This window comes from Saccoglossus kowalevskii, chromosome 4 (genome assembly GCF_978046115.1).
Source record: "Saccoglossus kowalevskii chromosome 4, keSacKowa6.1, whole genome shotgun sequence".
Lineage (NCBI taxonomy): Eukaryota > Metazoa > Hemichordata > Enteropneusta > Harrimaniidae > Saccoglossus > Saccoglossus kowalevskii.
In genome coordinates this window covers 13,749,609-13,767,053 of record NC_140644.1, presented here as the reverse complement: position 1 = coordinate 13,767,053, position 17,445 = coordinate 13,749,609, and the positions used below count along the sequence as shown (strand labels likewise).

General features: G+C 34.0%; 1 protein-coding gene across 1 annotated transcript; it reads right to left on the bottom strand.

The window, feature by feature from the left end:
* Positions 1-3,365: 3,365 nt before the first annotated feature.
* LOC100375081 (ubiquitin-conjugating enzyme E2 A) lies at positions 3,366-15,786 on the bottom strand. The gene is made up of 6 exons (XM_085497816.1): positions 15,620-15,786; positions 15,375-15,455; positions 14,448-14,473; positions 6,086-6,175; positions 5,319-5,407; positions 3,366-3,844 (listed from the first exon to the last, which is right to left on the bottom strand). The coding sequence occupies exons 1-6, from the start codon at positions 15,661-15,663 to the stop codon at positions 3,710-3,712; spliced, it is 465 nt and encodes a 154-aa protein (XP_085353942.1). The 5' UTR covers positions 15,664-15,786; the 3' UTR covers positions 3,366-3,709.
* Positions 15,787-17,445: the final 1,659 nt, after the last annotated feature.

Here is a 17,445-nt window from a genome sequence, read left to right as displayed (position 1 = left end):
CACACTCCATATGCATCATATACTCAAGTAGTAATGCTAAGTTTAAATGCTATACATTGGGAATTTCCATAATTGTTTAATCTCCAGTGTTTACTTTGACATAATTTTCATACACAACAAATCTACAGTCAATATATAATTTAACGTTGTACTATGTATTAGTGGAATGATGTGCAAATGATATAATACTTTGATTCTAGGCATTAGTGGTATGGTGTGTAGAAAATAGTATGCCTCACATTCTAGGCATCAGTGGTATGGTGTGTAGAAAATAGTATGCCTCAGATTCTAGGCATCAGTGGTATGGTGTGTAGAAAATGGTATGCCTCAGATTCTAGGCATTAGTGGTATGGTGTGTAGAAAATAGTATGCCTCAGATTCTAGGCATCAGTGGTATGGTGTGTAGAAAATAGTATGCCTCACATTCGAGGCATCAGTGGTATGGTGTGTAGAAAATAGTATGCCTCACATTCTAGGCATCAGTGGTATGGTGTGTAGAAAATAGTATGCCTCAGATTCTAGGCATCAGTGGTATGGTGTGTAGAAAATGGTATGCCTCAGATTCTAGGCATTAGTGGTATGGTGTGTAGAAAATAGTATGCCTCAGATTCTAGGCATCAGTGGTATGGTGTGTAGAAAATAGTATGCCTCACATTCGAGACATCAGTGGTATGGTGTGTAGAAAATAGTATGCCTCACATTCTAGGCATCAGTGGTATGGTGTGTAGAAAATAGTATGCCTCAGATTCTAGGCATCAGTGGTATGGTGTGTAGAAAATGGTATGCCTCAGATTCTAGGCATTAGTGGTATGGTGTGTAGAAAATAGTATGCCTCAGATTCTAGGCATCAGTGGTATGGTGTGTAGAAAATAGTATGCCTCACATTCGAGACATCAGTGGTATGGTGTGTAGAAAATAGTATGCCTCACATTCTAGGCATCAGTGGTATGGTGTGTAGAAAATAGTATGCCTCACATTCGAGACATCAGTGGTATGGTGTGTAGAAAATAGTATGCCTCACATTCTAGGCATCAGTGGTATGGTGTGTAGAAAATAGTATGCCTCACATTCTAGGCATCAGTGGTATGGTGTGTAGAAAATAGTATGCCTCACATTCTAGGCATTAGTGGTATGGTGTGTAGAAAATAGTAGGCCTCACATTCTAGGCATCAGTGGTACGCTTCCCTTGTGAAAGTACGACTGCAGGATACACCGCATCACTCATGAGAATAACTTCCATATGCAACGAAAGCCACAAATAGGGTATGGGGTTCTGTCTTAGTATGCCTCGGATCCTAGGCATTTGTTGAATATGGTGTGGCCAAATGGTACACTGGATCGATTCTTGGCATTAGTCTTATGGTGTATAGAAAATAGTACACCTCCGATTCTAGGCATTTGTTAAATAGTGTGTGAAAAATGGTACGTCTCAGATTCCAGGCGTTTTTTGAACGGTGTGTGGCAAATGGTACAGAGACATCGAATGGAGCAGGCATGCAGGGGGAACTAATGTTCAAGACCAAGGTTCACCCAATTGCTCATTTTTACTTGCAACCTGAAAAAAATTTATGCAAGTTCTTGGCTGATTTCATATAAATATATTGAATTGCAAGGTCATACAAGTGCAAGTGCAAATTCCAAATATGGAATGATTATGCATGCGATCATCTAATACCGGTAAAAGCAAACATGGCAGCCCTCCTCCCCAGGGTACTTCACTTGCACATTTCATTCACGAAAAAGGCATAGACACTTTTGGGATTTAGACATTCCCATGATGTATCCTTGGGAGGAACAGATGTATAACAAGGTTTTTATGATGATACTGCAAAATATGCACTCAGACAGTATGCAGTTGGTTGATACTCCCGCAGTTCTGTCTCTGTGCATTCTTTGAGGTATCCTCATAATAACCATATAGTACAACAATGCACAACTGAGCCACAAACATTCTGAAGAAATGTTATTTTATTGTAATTTTTCCCTACATGATACAAGACTAAAAGGTTATCAGAGCAGAATGAAATTTATATACAGGATGAAAAAAAAAAAAACAATTCAGCAAACACAGGTGATTGCCAGTCTCACAGCAAGCCATTATGAACAATACTCCATAAATAGCACTTTTTCCATTGAATAAATTAACATGTACATGTAACTTTAACTCTTTTTTCCCTTTCTATGCTGTATGTATGGGCAGTGAGCAGTACAACAGAATACTGAATTTGCATGGGGAAATGTCGCTACAGTTGACTGAAACGCCGTAGTTTCTAGCATAGTTCACTAGTGACCAATTCAGACTTCAAGCATGGCTGTAAAATTCAAAATTATTTTTTTGAGCAATGACCATTTTAAAATTATGCACAAGTATTAAGTTAATCATGCTATTGAAAAACCCATTGACATGCTGAATGGCCAACACTGAGACAGTCCAAAGCCTGACCACTAATTGTTTAAGGGGCATGAACAGCATTTGACGACAGGTTCGAATCCATGTATCGTATTTGTTCAATTAGTAGCACACACTCACGTAAATGTCAGAAGTATGTCTATGGTCAAAATGATCTAGCATACAATAAATGCAATGTTTAGTTTATGTGCAGTTCTAATAGAGTAAATACAATATTGAGGCAAACCTCCCATTGTGATATCAAATGGATACACACACACAGAACAATATAAACACAGTACCTAAGACAGTAGTCTTTTTTCAGTTTGAGCTTACAGAGAAATACATTTTTATCTATCTATGCTGTTAGTATAAGAATAGATATAGAACGTGTGAACCAAGATACAACCTTGTGGTCTCTCAAATATTTGTTCAGGTTGTCCCAAATGCAGCTCACGAAGCCAGACATACCGTAATACAGATGGAGTGTAAAATTAATTCAACATCAACTAAGGTCATTTCAGTTTTCTATAGGTGCACAATAATACACACATCAATTCTGGTAACTTACAATGCTGTTATAGGTTGCTTTGATGAAAGTAAAGAGGAAGCTAATGAAATCTGGGCGGGTTTATTACAAAGGTGCACTCCAACTGTCATGAGGAAAAACACCCAATCGACCATATACAGTTTATCAATCCATTTTTCCTCTTAGCTCTGTCAAAGCTGTATGTCCATGCAGGGAAAAACAAGCCAGGGAAGGTAAATGCTAAGTGAATACCAGTACAAAATAAACCACTTTACAATAAACAGCTGTAGTGGATATTTTGCATATCTGTACATTTAATATTTAAATCAAAAATAAATGAAGTTGGTAAGCAAGTTGTGGCAGTTCCACTGGTATTTATACTGACATGTAAAACTAACCTGGTCATGTGGTGTTAATATCAGAAATGACATGGAGAAGACCCATGAGTTAGAAATAATATATTTATCTTCGCTTTTATTCTGAAACTAAAAAGCAACTGTTAAATTACACTTGTATGGCTTTGTGTACACACCACATATAGATTGAGTCACTTTTTCCACAGTGGAAGTTATTTCAAACAAAGGCACCAACAATATTACGCTTCCAGTCTGTGTTAAGGTGAACAAAACAAGGTCTTGACATTTTTTTCCCCAGACTGTCACCAATAAAACCAGCATGAGGAGAAGTAAGTAAAGGTATTTCCACAATCTCTAGCAGACCCACAGGTGAGCAGTCAGTAAATTCTGTTATCTTGCTGTCCAAAAATTACTCTTTGTTGACAAGAGCTGGTATCATAAGTTGGCATCCATCCAGCTTTGTTCAACTATAGCGGATACTCTTTTTTCATATTCCCTTCTGTTTTCTTGGTAAAGCTGAGCTGCTTGGCTATTCGCTGGGCTGTTAGGATTAGGTTCATCCAGTAAAGACTAAGCAGATATAGAGAAATCAAAAAAATAGTTCACTATTAACAAGGTAACACAATTTCACATAAAAACAAGATATAATAAATGCATTAATTTTTTACTGGTTTTAATTGTGCTGAAAAGTGAAATCAGCTAAACAAAGAGTTGCATTTCCACTTTGCAAGCATTCCCAAGGCTGACAGCTGAATTATATTATTTCACACAGTATTTAAAAAAGGTAGACGACTAATGTGCCATTAAAAAGAAAAATAGACAGCCGATTAGCTCCTGACACTAAAGTACAACATTTTGAAGAGGCGAAGATAACGTGTAAGAATGAAGATAAAATAATTCGTATAAAAAAGATTCCCTCCCTGAACATGACTTATTCATTTCAGTTAAACATTTACCGTACTCGACCGCGTTAGCGCCTATGCCCGGGCAAGCGCCCACCCCCCACTTTTGCACAATTTTAATATTTGGGGTCACATTCGGCAAAGTGCCCACCCCTTCAAAATGCAACTAATTTAAAACTTGGTCTTGCGTAACGAATCTTGGTAATCGTTTTTATATGATACAGCGTGGATATCGACCACTGTGAACATGTTGTGAATGCGTAGAACACGGTAACCGTGCGTAAACTACGCTTCGACAATGACCTGTTAATACAAGTAAAATGCGGTAAATATTTCATGCCATATTCAGTTCACCTCTCAAAAATGGCTAGTTACTAGTTTTTTGGAAAAACCATGTCGTTTATTCGCTGAAATAAATTCCAACAGATCGTACTTCGACATCGATAATTCACTTCCGCATTGCGTTACCGGAAAGTCTTCAAGAATTTCCGAAGAATTGCGTCAGTGCAACACAGCATTCTGATTGGTAAATAACCAACTTGACTCATTAGGTCAAAGGATGCTGCTGCAGGTCAAATGCAAATGCATCATGGCGGAAAGTGATTTTCATCGAGAGTTTGCGTACGATCCAACACCTTCGTCAGTGGAGATAATATGACAATTTTGACTTCGACTGTGTTCCAACAGACTCAAATGTTTTTAATTTCATAAATTCTGGTGGTACGTAATTAATGTTGTAATAAAATGTGCATATTTGTTGTGATCATTTTTGTTTCTTCCTTGTGAAAATCAATGACGACTCAACTAATTTCGTAATTTGATTTTCCCTCGAAGACGTAATCTGTCACTTGATGAATAAAATTTTTCATTTGCACTCTTTTTCGAGGGGGGTGCTCGGGTAAGCACCCACCCCTAAAAAATCGTGATTTTCTGAGTTGAGGCCCCTGGGCGCTAACGCGGTCGAGTACGGTAATAAACATTTAAAACATGAGCAATTTTACTAATGATCCATAAAAACAGTCTGTTTTGAATAAAACAAAACCCTTCATTCCAATCCAGTGGCAAGCACAAGTGACTGTAAAAATAGATGCTACTCTGAGGACCAGTCATAAAAAAGCAACCTAAACCACAGCATATCTCACCTGTATTGATGTTAATATTGCTGAAACATCATAAGTGGGGCTCCAACGGTTTTGGAGAATATCCAAACATATGCTACCATCTGCATAAACTATAAACAAGAAAAGACTTATCAGCTGTTGATTCTGTGATGCCAGCCAGAGACCAAAAACAGATTCAGTGACACAAAGAGAAGGAATGCAAGGACATTCAAAATGTGAAGGTCAGTCACACTGTGCTGAAGAATTACAGTTGTAACCAACTTTTGCACAAGTCAAATTTTCACAAAATTTTGGAGCAGTTCAAACTCTGCATCAATGAATTTCGCAAAATTTTTGTTCTTACAAATGCTGTAAAATTCTGAAATAAATTCTTAGCTGTGAATCGGTTTACCATAAATCGGCAAATTGTACAATGTAAACTGTAGCAAATGTACAAACATGAAGTATGTGTATCTAGAATACAACACAATACTGTAAAATACATTGAAATAGCTACATGCAATTTTAGCAAATTTGACCATGAGAATATATTTTAATTTTAAATTAGCAACTTCTTGAAAATTATAGATTAGCTAAAAATAACATGATGATGTTTTACAATATGAAATGAAATGAGAAGGGATTTATGTGTCTATTTGAGCAACATTGTTGTACTGATTTGTTAAGTAAAAGAATTAATAGAATAAAAATGCAAATAATAGTTTGAGTATTTTTCTGTGATTTATAAATTGATTTATTTCTTCAACCAGCAATAAATAAAATATGTGTTGGATTCACATGCAACTTACCATTTGGATGAAACATTTTAGAAATAAACCTAACTGTAGGTGGTTTATTAGGATATTCTTCTGTAAATTCTATCTGTAATTTAAAAGTACCTATAAGGAGAAGAAGACAAATTTTCAATAAAGATCCCAATAGTTGTCAATGTAGGCTTTGACTGAACAAGAAAATAACTGCCCTATTTTTATAATATTGTTATTGATTTAATGCATAAAAAGTACATTAAAAGATTTATTATTCTAGTATTAAGTTTGTAAAGGCTTTAATATTAAACATCCACTGTGGACTATTGTATTTGCTCTATTAGTTGCACAAGAGCTTAAACAAATGAGATGCATCAACAGACAGACAGACACAAACAAAACCTTAGTTAATACTCTGATTTTCAACTTTATCCAAAATGGAGACTTAAAATGTGTATTCCTAAATTTTGATGCATTACTTTAAATTATACTTTCAAAAAAGTACTAAAACATTGAAATTACATATATAATTAGTTTGCCTGTGTGATTGCTGACTTGCTAAATAAGTTGGTAAATAGCCAAGAAAAAAATTGCAGGAATAGTAATATAATTAGCCAGCATGACTAAAACTATTTCACTCTTAGCAGGAAGACCAGGATGACATTATGTTCCTGATAATAGAAAGTGAATACTGTAAAAGCACTAATTTTCACTGGGTTTAAATTTCACTGATTTACCATTTCAGGCATATTCAGTGGGTTTTAAATTCACGGTTTTGTTATTTAGATAATGTGTTTTATGCTAAATTTTACATATTCACTGGGTTTTAATTTAGCGCATTTTTCCATTCAGCAAAATAAGCTAAATTAAAACCCAGTGAATAATTACCCCCTTCACAGTAATTGATATTGACATGCACCATATGATTATATGACTTGAAATCATGATATTACAAATAACTATCAGTGTACCTCCAAGAAAACAGCTTAGCACCAAGGCTAATTCAAATGTGAATAGGATAAATTAATAACTTTATTACACTACTATGCCATCAGAGGGCGCAGTATGGTAAAACATAGTTGAACTCTGGTGACCTTGCCCTTTGTTATACAATATAATTCCCTTTATCATAGTTTGTTTCAATATAAATATGCATTGTCATAATTAATTTTGAATACAAACAAGTTTTGGAGTTGAACCAACAGTGGGGAATCAGTCTACCGAATGTCCTTAAAAGATGTAAATATCTTACAAAAACATGCCTTATTTGTTTAATTATTTTAAGGAACATAATTTCCAGCTTTATTCAAAGTAATTCAGATATTTTAGAATAAAAACAAATGTCTCATTGCAAAAAAAAAGTGCTGCATTTAGATGTGAATAGATTCATAAAACATGCAAGATAACAGAAAAATTTAGCTGGCTTTAGTCCAAGTATTTTGTACAGGTGTCTGTCAAAAATTAATGATTCACTGAGACAAATATGAACTGCCTCATTGTGTGACTACTGTATTATATGAAAAGTAAAAAGAAAACACCCTTTATGAATAGCTATCATGTTGCAAGCTCTGCTTTGTATGCAAATCAACTTTAATAGTTGATGTCCAGTGGAGGGAGAAGTCAACAGTACTGTTGCCTCCTGAGAATCTACATTTTCAAACACTGCAATCTTTGAAGTGCGTTTTTAAACTAGTATTATAAAAACTCTATCATTCTGTTCTAATAGCTGAAACATATTCCTGTGAGTTTTCATTTGTCGAATGAACTGTTTGTCAAATACAGAATACATATATTTTAGAATAATTTTCTTTTTAAAATGTGGATGAAATGTTTTGCTTTTAATGTATTTTTTATGTATTGTTTTTGATTTGATAACTTTGAACTAAACAGATTTTCTATTACAATATAATTCCCTTTATCATAGTTTGTTTCAATATAAATATGCATTGTCATAATTAATTTTGAATACAAACAAGTTTTGGAGTTGAACCAACAGTGGGGAATCAGTCTACCGAATGTCCTTAAAAGATGTAAATATCTTACAAAAACATGCCTTATTTGTTTAATTATTTTAAGGAACATAATTTCCAGCTTTATTCAAAGTAATTCAGATATTTTAGAATAAAAACAAATGTCTCATTGCAAAAAAAAAGTGCTGCATTTAGATGTGAATAGATTCATAAAACATGCAAGATAACAGAAAAATTTAGCTGGCTTTAGTCCAAGTATTTTGTACAGGTGTCTGTCAAAAATTAATGATTCACTGAGACAAATATGAACTGCCTCATTGTGTGACTACTGTATTATATGAAAAGTAAAAAGAAAACACCCTTTATGAATAGCTATCATGTTGCAAGCTCTGCTTTGTATGCAAATCAACTTTAATAGTTGATGTCCAGTGGAGGGAGAAGTCAACAGTACTGTTGCCTCCTGAGAATCTACATTTTCAAACACTGCAATCTTTGAAGTGCGTTTTTAAACTAGTATTATAAAAACTCTATCATTCTGTTCTAATAGCTGAAACATATTCCTGTGAGTTTTCATTTGTCGAATGAACTGTTTGTCAAATACAGAATACATATATTTTAGAATAATTTTCTTTTTAAAATGTGGATGAAATGTTTTGCTTTTAATGTATTTTTTATGTATTGTTTTTGATTTGATAACTTTGAACTAAACAGATTTTCTATTAGCTTCAGATCTTGATCAAAGTTAGGCACCCAGTTCATAGGAGTGCTTATATTGATTTTCTGACATCTTGTTTTCTGTAAAGATTTTATTGGTAGGTTTGCAAATGTGTATCAGACTGTGCAATCTCTCCATGAGTTGGTTTTGAAACCCAGTATGGGATTCTGAGATACATTACCAAGGATATTATTACAAGATAAATCATTTGCTTCATTGAACACATACAACAATGCATATTTCCACTGAGATCAGCGACCTTTGATGTGTATCACCAGTGATCAGTCAAGTAGAAACAGTCAAAATATTTTGTCAGATTTTCTCAATTTTTGCATGATATTTTCATACAGGACATCTGTTGCTCAAACTCAGGGAAGACTTTATACTGATGAATAAGGTGACCAAGTTTGATAAAGTTTGGAATAGAATTAGTAAAGTTATTATGCACACAATAACAATTATTAACGAGGACAACAACAACAACGACGACAACGCCGGACAAATTTTTTCCCTTAATATACCTTTCCCTTCCATCTTTGATGGTACGAGCAAGGTAATAAAATACAAATCATAAGAAAAAATACAGTAGCTAGACTAAGATAAAATTAAAAATAAAAGATGTTAAAAGCTTAATAGGAAAAACAAATTAAGGATAGTTACAGGATTCTCCCAATGTAAAGGTGATAGCTATCATATACCTGATTTCTGTTTTGCCTTATTTAGAAACTTTGCCAGGGGTATGAAGCACGTCATTATTTTAATGAAATTGTCTGTTTTATTTAGTTTATTTTTAATTCCTATTTATTGAAACAGCTCCCCTCTTTCTTTATTGAGAAATTCACAATCTAGGATAAAATGTTGTTCGTTCTCAACTGAATTTGTATGACATTTTTTACAAAATCGCTCATCCGCAGGAATTTTTGGTCGTTGTTGTCTGCCTCTTTCAATTTCTAAATTATGATCACTAAGCCTAAATTTACTCACAATTCTCCGAAGGCTGAAGTTTGTTATTTCGGTCAGGTAAGTTTCTATTTTCAAAAACGATTTAAACAATTTATATGTTCTCATTTTATTGCCACCTTTACCATTTTTACTGTGAGGAGAATTTAAGCTTTCTTTCCATAATTTTTCATAATCTTTTGTGAGTTTTATTTTAACAACATTTGAGATTTGATCAATGTTATTTACTTTATGGTTTAATTTTATTGTTTCAAAGTCATTGTGGCCCATTATATTTTCAATATGTTTTATCCAACTAGAATTATTCTTAACTGCTTCATCGAGAGCACATTTAAGTATATACTGTGGAATACTTTATTTTCGCTGGAATTAATTTTCGCTGAAAAGGCTTTTTGGGCATTTTGTATGGAATTTATTTTCACTGATTTTTGATGAGTTTAATGTAAAATATAGGAAAAAAAGTATATTCGCTGGATTTTATTTTCACGGAATCATCCCTTCAGCGAAAATAGCGAAAATAAATTCCAAGCGAAAATAAAGAATTCTACAGTAGTTATCAGGTAGGGTATTTAGCCTGAACCAATATTTAGTTGCCAATGATAAATATCACCATTAATGACATTATTAATGACACCCATTGCATTCCTCCCCTGAAAATTAAGCTGTATTGTTTATCTAAAGTTACAATAGGACATATGAAAATAGCAACATTATTGGCTAATTTGCATAACAATATTATGTTAATCACCTTTACTGTATCAATTGTCACTAGGTGACTACGATTTATTTTGTTAAAAGCACTACTACTTGAATATTACAAAATGATACCACTGCGAGTCAGTGAACTTTTAGTAGAGCAAACTTCAAATAAGAGTTGACAGGTCGAAAGCACAATTCTATAAACAGAATTTTAAGTTTATTCAATTCTTCATGACAGGCAACAGGTTGATAGGGCTAGGTGTGGGTTATGGAGTTACTACTTTTGAATTTGCTATAAGAAATAATATTAGAGGATTATTGAGACTGTGGTAGCCACTAAATTAGTAATTAATTTAACATACATGTATACAAGGGTACATAGTGCAAACTGATCTGCTGATCTTTAGTTTACATATAAATTCCTTCTTGCAAAAAGAATGTTGGATTGGAGAACGTCCAACTTAACTACATAAATACAGTTTGAGTTAAGATGTGTTATTGGCAACAGTGTTCTCCCAAGGACTTTAAAGCATTATATTCCCGTTGTGTATGGACACTTGCCAGTGTCGCTAGCCCTTACGCCCATGATGCTAAAAATTAAATCATTGGATTGTCAGTCTCGTCTAGCACAAATTTAAAACAATCAAATACATTAAGGTAGCAACAGGGGTGAAGAGTGTAAAGAATTGTTCAGTAATTCAGACATTCTCTACAAGTTATTTGCATGTACTTTAACAACCTATATTTCATCTGAAAGCTTAGATACACAGGCAAATATGGTAGTGCATATATCATGCCAATGTTTATCTAAGGGATTATCAAACAGCAAATTTCAATATTGTGCCCTTTTTACTATTCCAACTCATTTTAACATATTTTAATCATGCCAATGGTCTGAGCATTGAAAACGCTGTAGGCTAGAGGATCACGTCTCAGTTTTTTTTTATCTGCTTTAGTTTTACAGCTACACACAAATAACAAGACACGTTACTGACACTGGCTTTACCGTAACATGTCTTCAATTATTTTGTCTGAATCACAAACCCGGATCCTGGGAAATACCTTATTCATAGAGTGCCTTCGTATAGATGAACGAATAAAACAACAAAAGGCATAATGTGATGTCATGGCCGATGCATGCTGGGGGACAAAAGTAATACCGATTGAGGTGAGCAAGATGGCAGCAGGAAGTGCATTAACCCCCCCCCCCCGATGTTTTGAAAAAATATAGTGTTGCCAATTTTGGTGCAATTTTTAACTTACTAAGGGATCTACATTTGTGTCGGATTGTTAAGGAATAGATGATCTCTGAAAAATAGTTCACTTTACTTTTGAAATGCTGGTGCATAAAAAATGTTTGGCGTTTTTTTCATTGTACAGCCACGGAGAGTGACTGACCTTTTGTACCTGTAAATATTTTATCTTTGAAAGCTTCCCATAAAAATTCCATTGCATTTATGTTAAATTTTTGCTGTTCTTAATTTGTTTCAATGGACATATAGAAATGGGTCAGATATGCATAATAACTGAGAAAATGGTAAATTGCAGTAAGACGAATTAACTAATTTCATTCACACAGTAACAAGTGACATCCATGATGCCTAATTCTAATCTGCATAATTACATAACCTAATTTAGTACCTCCTCATAAAAAAAAACTGTCAATAGTGGCGTTCACGTTAGAGATCTCGGCATGTGCCGAGACTCGGGACCGAGTCGGCACGTGCCGAAACTTGTGTGTGAACGGTCGGGACCGAGTCGGCACGTGCTGAAAAGAACTCGATCTCGGTCCTGATAGATGCTTGGGACCGAAACTCGGCACGTGCCGAGATTTGCTGCCTGAACGCTCGGCACGAGCCGAAATCACGCCCTCGGTGGTAAATCTAAGAAAACATAAGCTGATTCATACTAGTATGAAATGACGATGATAGGAAATTCAGATATACTACTAGTATATGATCGGATGCTGTAGGAATGAATGAAATGAGTGCAAACAGTCGTCAGCGACGCTTATTTATGTGCTGCTGCAACCGCTATTTTCTTGCAATACTAAATTGACATGAAACAAATAATTGTGTTTCGAATCTTCTTTGCCGTTTATGTACACGATGGCTCGTAATAAACACCATAGTAATAAATGGATATAATTTCACTATAACAATTATTATTATTATTATCATATGCGTATCGTTTTCCATGTTTGGGCCAACAGATAGACGAATGAAGGCGTGATTTCGGCACGAGCCGACTCAGTCCTAAGTGGGCCCCGAATAACGTGAACGCAACCGCTGTAATCCCTCTGCAAACACAACGGATTAAAAATTTCGGCATGTGCCGAGATCCTGTAACGTGAACGTAGTAACTGTAACATTATAAGCCAACGTAACTGTATTATTGTTATTTCAAATGAAATTAATGTGACAGATCTAACTGCAGTTCAAAACTTATTTAAATCATTTACTGCAACTCAAGACAATGTGGTCTATATTTAATATCTTTTGTAATTTTGTATTACATATAATATGTAACCAATATCCATTGTGTATCAAGTGAAATAAATTAAGTATAAAATAAAAGTGCAACAAAATTCGAAGTAAAAATGGCCAAATGAAATGTATACTTGCCAGGATCAGTTAAACAAGTTTATCCGTGAAAATAACTGATTTATCATTATATTGTCAGTTTTGTCATTCTGTGATAAGAATTTTCTGTTAAGCTGGCAAAATCTACGAGATTGTTATCAAAATAAGATGAAATCTATAATAACATGCATCTTTTCCTCAACAGCACCTCAAAACTGAGTCAATGATCTATTTTATAACACTAACCACACCACAACAGTATCAGCTGACTGCATTGCAATGCAATGGAGAGTCACTGTTGCAATTATCAGTATTGGACTTTTCAGTGTAAAAATACACAAATACAGATTGTTAATAAAAATAATTACATGAGACAATTTTTTTAAAACGAAAAATCATATACTTCACACCACCAGCTTGTTACTTTTATCAGAAGTTTTGGCATCAAGGCGGATGAATGCATGTGCCAGACAGGAACGATACTTGAAAACAAAACAATGAGCCTCACAGATTTTACAGCTCTTGGAAAAACGCTTTTCAAAGATACTGTAGGATTTATAATTGACTCTGAAAAATGGAGATAAGATCCTTTCAAGTCTAGCTGTTCCCATGAAGTCAAGTTGTTTTAGGTCACTACTAGGTCCCAAATTGAAGATAAGAGACTATGAATAATACAGCAGTAATTTTATGCCACAGTTATGATAATAAATTGTGTATGTGTAGAGATTTTATCCACAGAGAGTCAACTAGACAAAATATAAATGAACAAGAATTTGGGTCACCCAAACTTTGCACTTCTTCAAGCATATCATTGCACATGTCTATTGATTTAGCATTATGTGACTAAAGTTCCCAGTGTATTGAAAACTATTATTCACACAGAAAACTTAAGGGAAATGACAATTTATTTTAACAATATTGGGATTCATAACAAATCTTTCCATCCCATTCCATGACACCTAACACAATTTCAAGATATGAAGCAATAACCGAGTCACCACAGAAATCAGTGCAAAAATGTAAATTCGGACTATTTTCCATGTCTTTTCAGTCTCTTATTTCTCGAAAAATTGTCTGGTGACCCCAATTGTTTTTTTATTTTTTGTATTCTGATGGCATTAACCTATGATAATAATAAAAACAGGAAGATAATGGCACAAAATCTTCAATTCCACTCAAACCTCAAAATATTTATTAAAGAGACAAAACATGTGGGAAAAACTTTGTAGTAGTTGACCATTGAGTTTAAAGGTACTGTAAAATGCCTAATTTTCACTGGGTTTAAATTTCACTGATTTACCATTTCAGGCATATTCAGTGGGTTTTAAATTTATGGTTTTATCATTTAGATGTGTTCTATGCTAAATTTTACATAATCACTAGGTTTTAACTTAGCGCATTTTCCAGTCAGCGAAATAAGCAAAACTAAATAATTAACAGTAGTTTCTATAGCACAGAGAAAAAGAAATATTTCTTACCATCTTCAAAAGGTGTGTCATGAGGCCTGAAACAAAATTCAACAAAAACAAACATTAACTCCATACACTGTAGCTGTGGCATGTGTTGTGCTGTTGTGATTCAATGTCAAAATGTAGTAAATACATTGAAATGTCATTAGTAATCAAATATAAGTGTCACTCTGTCAATGACTAAAAACAAGATTAAACAAACTTCCTGCCTGATCAGAAAAAATAAAGCTTTGCCATAAAAATGTACAAGCAGTTGAAATTACAATTTACATTAATAAACATTAACTTCCCAGGGTGTTGATTATATGAATACAATTATTTTTCCCTTTTTGTTATTTACACACACAAATGTCAGATGCTAAATCAGTTTTGTAGAAAGATATTACTAACTTTGTACAAGTTTTAAAATATATTTTTTCTGGCACAGATTTTCTACAGTGATAAGTTGTTGTATGAATCAAACAATATTTTAGGGGGGGGCGAAGAAACATGTAACGTGGCAGAAAGTTCTTCAAGGATATGTAAAGAATGAAGTGCGTCATTTATTGACATTTGTGTATACCAAGTTTCAGTAAGATTTGCGTACAAAAATTGAATTTCCTACACCAAATGCTATGTTTCAGTGAAACGAAAACTAATTACACCAGCAGGGTGAAACCATTAAAATGGAACAGACTGAAAACGCTAGTGTTTTTTTTTTAATTTAAAGGTGAGTACAAAGGACAAAGGTCAATTTTAATATAGGACGGCGAACGACGAATAGCTTTTCGCATTCGTAACATAAAGGTGAAAACCGAGAACACAAAGTACAGCGTATATAAATCGAAGAATGTTTGAAGATGAATAATCACAATATACGTATACTATCTTGTTTGATATACGGTCGGTGAGACAGTAAGATTTTGCGCAGCCGACGCATAATGGATATAAACTTACCCAAATATCACGGCATTCCAGAGCATTATGTTATTTTCTGAAGGAGCACCACTAACACCTGCAGGCGGGTCTTCTTGGAGCCTAAATATAAAGCCATTAAACATGATATAATCAGATGTGAAGAAAATAAAGGTAAAAAATCGTATATGATGTAACTGAGGGAAAATCCGCCATATTGGTTTCCCTTCACCGGCCAAAACAAACCACGAACCCAAGACAATCTGCTCTTCGAATAGACAATTTACCTTTTAAAATCTCTCATTAACCGCCTTCTAGCAGGAGTCGACATACCGGATCACTATGTAAATCAATATAAATAAGAAAAAAATGCACCAGAGAGTGGTAAAATAGAAATGAAATATGTAATTTCTTCTCACTGGAATTAGTCAGAAAACCCGTTGTGGTGTATGACGTTAACCATCCGGGTATTTTCTTTGTTATTAAATACGCGACGTCATTGGCTTCCCATGATGCATTGTGTGTATATGTAGGGAACTTCCGTGTATTGAACGAACGCTCATATAGTTCACAACACACTGTAAACCTTAGTGCTCATTGGATTTTTGCTGTTAAGTATTAGTAAATATGATAATTGAGAACATAAAACATTCTCCATATACATCGTTATGTAATTTTTTCCTATTTCATCTTGAGATATTTTGCAAATTTTGAAGATTAAATCAAAAATCTCAATTTACTATATTTACTAATGACAGAGATAGTATAGTAAATGCATTAATTGTTCAGTGAATTTTAATTTCATTATTTTGAAGTGAAATCCGATTAATTAAATACGCACCAACAGAAAAAAAATGATATAGTACTTATTGTTTCACTGAAAAATCCATGAACTGAAACGAGAGATTTTTATTAACTGGTAGAATAACATTGGAACGTTTGCAATCGACGTTATTGTGCACTATGCTCGCTGATTGGCCGGCTGGAATTAACTGCCGGTAGTTAATATTATTGATAAATTAAAATAATGCTTTTAAAGTATTCTGTCAGTAGTGATAAAAAATACGACATTTTCACAATTTTCAATGCACAATGAATAACACGTTTAAGCTATAGATGGCGCTTTTCATGTGTATATATATACTAGTATACTAGTATACATAACGTCCTTATTTTATTTGAAACGCTTTCAATGCATCGGAAAGGAAATGAAAACAAAATCACAGAAACAAATTGCATTAAGGTAGAAGCCTACTCACAATTTTTGACAAAATTGGTCATAAATCGCATGACAATGTTCATTAGTTTATTATGTACAATCATGAAGCTAATGTCTCATGGTACAATGAAATAGCATTTTGTTGTGTGTTACAGTTAAGCTTTTGATAAACGTGTCCTAATATTTCTTGAATATTGCTATTTTTAGAACAATTCCATAGAACACAATGTTAAAGAAAAATTGTATTTTTTGACACTTTTTAAAACCCAGATTTAAAAAAATTGCACTAAAATAAAACCATAAATATCTCGAAAATAAGGCTGGTGATCCCCAATTTTTTTAAGTCAATATCCCTATACTGCCTTGTAGTACAGTTTGTTGCAAAATGAATCAATTCTGGGGTTTTTAATTTATGAGCAGGCTCCTATCTTAATGCGGGATATCAGACATTTCTCGCATTTATGGATCATGTAGAAAATAGGCTTAGCTAGCTTCCAAAGCCAAGATCGAAGATTGACCTTCATGTTTGATAATTATGGGTCAAAATTGCACGTAAACATGAAAGGGGCATGGGGGAATTAACTCTACACATCCACCAAAAGAAGTACATGGTCTTTACCACAGAGCCTTTGCGAGTGTCCGGGTCGTATTATATATAGTAACCGTAGTTATTATCACTGATTCGTCGCCTAAGTAATTCACGTTTCAAATTTTGGTTTCCTGTCGCCTCTGATAAATAACCCATCTAACCGCTGGACTGAATCAATGATACATAAACAAAAAATCATGAATAAAAGATTGCGCAATTTTTTTTCCGACCTCGATCTTCCCACGCTCGGAATGGCATTCACGCTAAATTTTGGTTCGCCGAGCCCCTCTAATGAATAACCTATC

Excerpts from the sequence above, each read along its gene's own strand:
- LOC100375081 (XM_085497816.1), bottom strand. The coding sequence starts at position 15,663 with ATGTCGACTCCTGCTAGAAGGCGGTTAATGAGAGATTTTAAAAG. Across the intron at positions 6,176-14,447 it reads TGACACACCTTTTGAAGATG|GTACTTTTAAATTACAGATA; the intron begins GTAAGAAATATT and ends TTCTCCTTATAG. Across the intron at positions 3,845-5,318 it reads CAATATTAACATCAATACAG|TCTTTACTGGATGAACCTAA; the intron begins GTGAGATATGCT and ends ATATCTGCTTAG.